This window comes from Coregonus lavaretus, assembly GCF_964263955.1.
Source record: "Coregonus lavaretus genome assembly, contig: HAP1_SCAFFOLD_423, whole genome shotgun sequence".
NCBI lineage: Eukaryota > Metazoa > Chordata > Actinopteri > Salmoniformes > Salmonidae > Coregonus > Coregonus lavaretus.
In genome coordinates, this window is record NW_028161275.1 from 367,501 (window position 1) to 375,000 (window position 7,500).

The window sequence follows — 7,500 nt, forward strand, 5'->3', positions numbered from 1 at the left end:
CACTCCATCCGTGTCCTACCGATTCAGGAAGTCAACTCAAAATGACTATCTGCTCATTAGACGATAAAGGGAATTTATTTCCAATCAAACCCAACAGACTGCCTTTTTGATTTATTTATTTACACCCTTTGTCAAATGGTGCCATTTTACATTGCCTTCACCTGGAATAGAGCCCGACAAACATGGGTTACTATTCAGCGCGCAAAGACACCAAAAAAGGCGCGCTAAACCCCTACGCTGGAACGGGCAGGGGAAATGATACAATGTAGCCGCTCTCTGAGCCGGCGCGCGCCGCCCATTAAACAATGATACAATGTAGCCGCTCTCCGAGGCGGCGCGCGCCGCCCATTAAACAATGATACAATGTAACGCAGCCTACCTACGCATTCATTCGGTGGCGATGGAATTGCTTTTTTTACTGACAGAGTGGGTGGCTCTTAAAAGAGCCTTTGGGTTAGTAGAGCAGTCCGTTAGTAGAGCAGTCCAAATGCGCTGTTTACTTGGAGCTGGTGTACTTGGTTACGGCCTTGGTGCCCTCGGACACGGCGTGTTTGGCAAGTTCACCGGGGAGCAGCAGGCGCACCGCGGTCTGGATCTCCCTGGAGGTGATGGTAGAACGCTTGTTGTAGTGGGCCAGGCGAGAGGACTCTCCGGCGATACGCTCGAAGATGTCGTTCACGAAGGAGTTCATGATTCCCATGGCCTTGGAGGAGATGCCGGTGTCGGGGTGGACCTGCTTCAGGACTTTGTACACGTAGATGGCGTAACTCTCCTTCCTGGACTTTCTGCGCTTCTTGCCGCCCTTCCCTGCGGTCTTGGTGACGGCTTTCTTGGAGCCCTTCTTGGGCGCTGACTTTGCTGGCTCGGGCATGATGATGTCTCGTTGCTTCTCAGAAACGAATGAGGGGGTGAAGGGCGCTTACCCGTCTTATGAAGAGGAAGCTAAGCAAAGTCAGCGGCCGTAGACACTCCCCTGCTTGCTTGCTCCCTCCCTCCCTCCCTCCCTCCCTCCCTCCCTCCCTCCCTCCCTCCTCTCTATAGCCTATGCTCTGTGACCGATGGGGAATTGTGTGTTTCAAAAGGGGGGCTTTAATAGGTGTCCAAATGGCACGATTGTTGTGCCAAATAATGCTGGTGATAGAATTGCCCACTTTGGCACCGTCAGACATAGGGCTCCCATTTTGGACTGTGTGTGTGTGTGTGTGCGCGCTGTCCCCCTCTTTTCGAGCCACGTCTACCGACTCGTGGTGGCTTTATGTTGTCCAAATTCCACTATTGCTTGACCCAAAATAATAACGTTCTTACACTTTGCCACTGTCAGATATAGGCCTCCCTCTGTGCGCTAAAAGTGGACGGGACATTAGAATCCTCTAATTAATACTCCCTGTCCACTCGAAGTGGCTCATACTTTCTTACTAAATTGCATACTAAACATTTGTTGTTATATATAACACTACATGGAATGGGCCCATTTTAAGCGGATGTGGGTGGCTCTTAAAAGAGCCTTTGGGTTCGAGTCGGGGTGTTGAGGTTCCGAAGAGAGTGGGTTTAACCGCCGAAACCGTACAGGGTGCGTCCCTGACGTTTCAGAGCGTAGACCACGTCCATGGCGGTAACGGTCTTCCTCTTGGCGTGCTCGGTGTAGGTGACTGCGTCACGGATCACGTTCTCCAGGAACACCTTCAGGACACCGCGGGTCTCCTCGTAGATCAGACCGGAAATACGCTTCACGCCGCCGCGGCGAGCCAGACGGCGGATAGCGGGTTTGGTGATTCCCTGGATGTTATCGCGGAGAACTTTGCGGTGACGCTTGGCGCCTCCTTTTCCGAGTCCCTTGCCGCCTTTGCCTCTTCCGGACATGGTGTGTTCGCTAGTTGAGTTCAAGTGAATGAATGATTTCAGCGCCGGTGCGCGGTGCGCTATTATCTGCGTTTGGTCGACCTGATTGAGGCCGGCGGCACAGAAAGCGCGCCTCTGTTATATGTTCGGAGGCGTTGCAAAGGGGAGGGCGCTCGTTCTAGGGGACTAGGGAGGAGCGATTTCAAAGATGACGTGAAAGCAACTAACGTGCGCGGGAAACATACTCAAATACTGATATAGGCTATGTGGAACACAAGGCCAAACTGTGACAACTGGGAGATCAGCTAGTACACTGTGTCCCTCTCCTCATATTGTTGTTGTTGTTGTTGTTGTTGTTGTTGTTGTTGCACCTGATTCTACTCATTGAGGACTTGGTAATTTAGGTGACAGGTTGTTCAATCAGCTGTGGCTGTCCAGGCCTACAAGAAAAATGGGTCCTGTTGGGGGTAGCCTACTCTACCGCTGGAGTTGGGAAACACTGAAATGGAAGGGGGACACGCAGTGAGCAAAACTCCTAACCACATAAAAACACAGACACTTGAGATCATTAAGAGCTATAAGGAGTCCATCAACTACCTGGTCAGTCAAGTCATATAGGGGGGGATTTCATGGCCACCTGCTGGAGCAGAAGTCATGTTTGCCAACACTGGCCTTAAAATCATTAAATTTAGGAGCTATAAGGAGTCCATCAACTAACTGGTCAGTCAAGTCATATAGGGAGGGATGTCATGGCCACCTGCTGGAGCACAAGTAATGTTTGCCAACACTGGCCTTAAAATCATTAGGAGCTATAAGGAATAAATCAACTCATCATTCAAGTCATATAGGGAGGGATCTTAGCACCACCTGCTGGATCAGAAGTACCCTTCACCGTAGGCACAAGAGAGCCATCATCTCTCAACCGGTGCAATTTCCATAAGTATGTGGTAATAAAACAAACAACGACAGCTCCTCATATAGGCAGTGGTTTCACACATTTTTCTCCAAGATGTTCAAACGTTCATAGATGACCAGCAGGGTCAAATAATAAGCACAGTGGTTGTAGAGGTTGCAACAGGTCAGTCAGTACATCAGGAGTAAATGTCACTTGTTGTTAGTGTTGTAGTTCCTATTTCTACGGTGTTGCCTACCTGCAGCAATCATGATTTACCTGCAGTGTTGATTGCAATTACGTAATTTGTCAACTCATAATAACAGATGTTTTGCAAACCGTTGATGTTTAAATAAATGGATTCCCGGTGTCCGGATACCTTTTCTCTTAAGGGATGTGATTGAGTGAATCCAAAGTAAGTTGGTCTAAATACATAATAGGATGAATCATTCAGGTAAAATAACACAATGTCTATTTGAGTCGAATCAACGTAATATAATCCTTTTTACGTCTCTATCATCTTTACTCAATGTATTGGACCACATCAACTCAACTTACTCAAGCTTATCTACTCATAAAAACAAGCAAAAAGATCTACTCAACAATATGACGTGTGCTTTTGTTGACTGTAATAGCTTGAGTACATTCCACAAAGTCATTTTTTACAGTGTATCTAAAGACACGTTTGTTGTGGTGATGCACTTTTTCTTTGACGTTGAACTTGCATTGAACAGACAAATCCATTTCGTTACAACCCTTTTGTAGTATGACTTAGGAATATTTGTTGATGATCCTAATGTCTATGCGTGAATAGTGATTGGTTGTTGGTGAAATATTGCTGAGAACCCATCATTTCCTGGCCTTTTTTCACTATTGAGCTATTTTGAAACATTTGTTTTGCTATTGGATTCATAATGGTGACCTGGGACAAGTAATTAGTGAAACCAGAGTTCAGCAGTTGCCATTAAAGCGATCGAACCAAGTCATCCTAATAGGCTAGTATTAGCCTAAAGCAGGGTTTCCCAAACTCGGGCCACATTTTGGGAGTTTTTGCCCTAGCACTACACAGCTGATTCAAATAATCAACTCATCATCATCAAGCTGGGAGTATTAGAATCAGTTGTGGAGTGCTAGGGCAAAACGCAAAACGCGCACCCCTTGTGGACCCCAGGACCGCGTTTGGGAAACGCTGGCCTAAAGAGCAAATGCTGAAAGGGACTCACCATGAGGTGCAGTACCCACATTTAACCACAAGATGGCCTCCGTGCTCCATTGTAAAGTTTGGGCCTCTGCATGAGTCTCTCAGCAGCACTGCAACATGGGACTTTCAAAGTAAGTTGGCATGCAATGTTTTTTCTGGACTGCATGCAAGGCTATTATTACACACAACTAATAGTGTCAATTATTCATCTGAACACAATTCTTGTTACTATTCGGCCTATATTATCACTCGTTTCTTTTTCCCCTCCTTTGTAAAGCATTTTACTGTGTTACTATATAGTTCAAAGGAAGTGGATGATGCCAGATGGTTGTGTATATACACACACACAAACATTGAAGCTAGACTTCAGGCAACTAAAAAGGTGCAATACGTAGCTTTTAGACGTGTTAGTGAACAACATACATGGTGGCTAATGTAGAGGTGCGTGTATACATGGAACAATTGTGCCTTTTTGATGGAAATATGGAGGTGGCTCTTAAAAGAGCCTTTGGGGGATATTCGAGTTCAGGTCATCCTCATTTATGCGCGCTCTCCGCGAATACGGCGGGCCAGCTGGATGTCCTTGGGCATGATGGTCACCCGCTTGGCGTGGATGGCGCACAGGTTGGTGTCCTCGAACAGGCCGACCAGGTAAGCCTCGCTAGCCTCCTGTAGGGCCATCACGGCGGAGCTCTGGAAGCGCAGGTCGGTCTTGAAGTCCTGGGCGATTTCTCGCACCAGGCGCTGGAAGGGCAGCTTGCGGATGAGTAGCTCAGTGGACTTCTGGTAACGACGGATCTCTCTCAGAGCCACGGTGCCGGGCCTGTAACGGTGAGGCTTCTTCACACCGCCGGTGGCCGGGGCACTCTTGCGAGCAGCCTTAGTGGCGAGCTGCTTCCTGGGGGCTTTGCCACCGGTGGATTTGCGAGCGGTTTGCTTGGTTCTGGCCATGGCGCTGCTCTGACAGTCGGGAGTATAGCCTCGAAATGCCTATGTGAAGTTTATAAAGCCGGCAGTGGCGCCTGCTGATTGGACACCATCTCCCCACCACCCCGATTGGCCCGTTTCGCAGGCCTCCTCCGTTGGCCATTGGACGGGAGGCCCGGCCTCTCCAAAACTCAAACTCCCGGTGCGCGCGCAATAGGACGCCGCCGGCCCTTTACGCGCAATAATAGTCGCCAAAGTCAAGAGTGACAGCTTATAGGCACGTATCATCTAATGCTAGCCTGCTATGGCAAATGAGGCCAAGTAGGTGTTGTTGTTCATGCAAGGCCTCATGTGGGCACAGAATGTCGAAATAGTTGTGTATACACCCACTCAATGTATTGCGGTCATAGAAAGGTACTTTGCGCTTTTGGAGAGCTAGGTGGTTGGCTCTTAAAAGAGCCTTTGGGGGTTGAGTAGTCAAGTTGAAGTCGCAGTAGCGAATTTACTTGGCTTTGACTGCCTTCTCGGTCTTCTTGGGGAGTAGGACTGCCTGGATGTTGGGCAGCACACCACCCTGAGCGATGGTCACACCGCCGAGCAGTTTGTTCAGCTCCTCGTCGTTACGGACGGCCAGTTGCAGGTGACGGGGGATGATACGAGTCTTCTTGTTGTCACGGGCAGCGTTGCCGGCCAACTCCAGGATCTCAGCAGTCAGGTACTCGAGTACGGCGGCCAGGTAGACTGGTGCGCCAGCGCCCACACGCTCGGCGTAGTTGCCTTTGCGCAGCAGCCTGTGCACACGGCCCACGGGGAACTGGAGGCCAGCACGGGATGAACGGGTCTTTGCCTTCGCCCTGGCCTTGCCTCCGGTTTTGCCTCTTCCGCTCATATTGGTAGCTTGAGAAAGTCACAGAAAGTCTGAATGAGCCGCTCGCCACTTCGAGAGCCGTACATATACCTCGCCACAAGAGGCAACGATTGGCCACCGGGCCGGTGTGGCCTTATCCAATTGGAGCGAGGGACAGACAGATGGACAGACAGACAGCCCTAAGCCGGTTCCCACCCACAGGCAGCGAGTGAGAGGCTACTTTGTTTCCCTCCGACTTTGTGTCATTTCGCGTGAGCGCCAAAATGTCCGAAATGACATCCACACATTATTTCTCTCCAAATGGGAAACAAACAGCTGGTGAGGGTGCACTCTTGAGTTTGAAATCGAAGCCACTATAGTATTGTTATTGTTATTACATGGCACTTGTAACACATCACAGCAGCCTGCCTCTGAACGGGAATAGCCCAGTGGCTCATATATAAAAATGGCTGTTGAGGGTGCACTCGTGAGTTTCAATTCGAAGCCACTATAGTATTGTTATTGTTATTACATGGCACTTGTAACACATCACAGCAGCCTGCCTCTGAACGGGAATAGCCCAGTGGCTCATATATAAAAATGGCTGGTGAGGGTGCACTCGTGAGGTCGAATTTCTGAGCCATTTTGGCCCTCTATTATATGCCTCTCCCTTCGCACACACCCAGAGTGGGACAATGTTGTGTGCGTAAAAGTAGCCTAGTGTGCGTAATTTCTTTTCCACGACAGGTAGTACATGGAAATCAATGCGCTTTCTATGGAAAGAGGTGGGTGGCTCTTAAAAGAGCCTTTTGTGGTACAACATGTATCGAGTAGAACACTGTTTGTAATAGGTTTACTTCTTCTTGGGGGCTGCCTTCTTGGCCTTGGCTGCCTTGGGCTTGGCGGCTTTGGGCTTGGCTGCCTTTGTAGCCTTCTTGGGGCTCTTGGCTGCCTTCTTGGCCGCTGCGGCGGGCTTCTTCACCTTCTTGGGGCTCTTGGCGGCCTTTTTGGGTGTAGCGGGCTTCTTGGCCTTCTTGGGGGACTTCTTTGCGGCGACGGCCTTCTTGGCTGCTACCTTCTTGGGCTTCTTCGCCGCGGCGGGCTTCTTGGCGGCCACCTTCTTTACTTTGGGGACTGCGGCTTTCTTGGCGGGCTTCTTCGCCTCGACGGCTTTCTTGTTGAGCTTGAAGGAGCCGGATGCACCGGTGCCCTTGGTCTGGACCAGGGTACCCTTGGTGACGAGGCTCTTGACTGCGATCTTGACGCGGGAGTTGTTCTTCTCCACGTCGTAGCCGCCTGCCGCCAGCGTCTTCTTGAGTGCGGCCAGGGACACGCCGCTCCTCTCCTTGGAAGCGGTCACAGCCTTGACGATGAGCTCGCCTACGCTGGGTCCCGCTTTCTTGGCCTTGGCTGCTGCCTTCTTCTTGGGTGCCTTTGCCGGCGCGGCGGCGGCGGGTGCTGGTGCGACTTCTGCCATGTCTGTCTGTCGTTTGGTCCGGTACACACACACACACACGGTCTGCGAGGAGTAGTTTGCTGTAGACGCTGTTCTGCGCTATTGAAGCTCCACACCGAGCAGGGGGCTGGCCTTAAACGCGACATGAGAACCATGTAGACTCAAGCCAACCAGCTCGGCTTCTCTGGGCTGGCCAAATGCTCTTTCACTTGTGTTTTCTGTTCGCCTATATCGGCCCAAAAGTCACCGACGGAGCCGTGTTTTTGCTCCAAAAGCGAACGGCCCAGCGAGCAGACTTGTCTCCGTTCAGAATAAAGTCATGTGGGCCGCGGAAGGGC

General features: G+C 50.4%; 2 protein-coding genes across 2 annotated transcripts; both read right to left on the reverse strand.

Moving 5' to 3' along the window:
- Positions 1–496: 496 nt before the first annotated feature.
- Positions 497–871, reverse strand: LOC311120896 (histone H2B; the record flags this gene model as incomplete). The annotated part of the gene is made up of 1 exon (XM_084195454.1): positions 497–871. One exon carries the CDS (start codon positions 869–871, stop codon positions 497–499), a length of 375 nt encoding a protein of 124 aa, XP_084051580.1.
- A 5,688-nt stretch (positions 872–6,559) lies between these two features.
- LOC311120897 (histone H1-like) lies at positions 6,560–7,183 on the reverse strand (the record flags this gene model as incomplete). The annotated part of the gene is made up of 1 exon (XM_084195455.1): positions 6,560–7,183. The coding sequence occupies one exon, from the start codon at positions 7,181–7,183 to the stop codon at positions 6,560–6,562; it is 624 nt and encodes a 207-aa protein (XP_084051581.1).
- Positions 7,184–7,500: the final 317 nt, after the last annotated feature.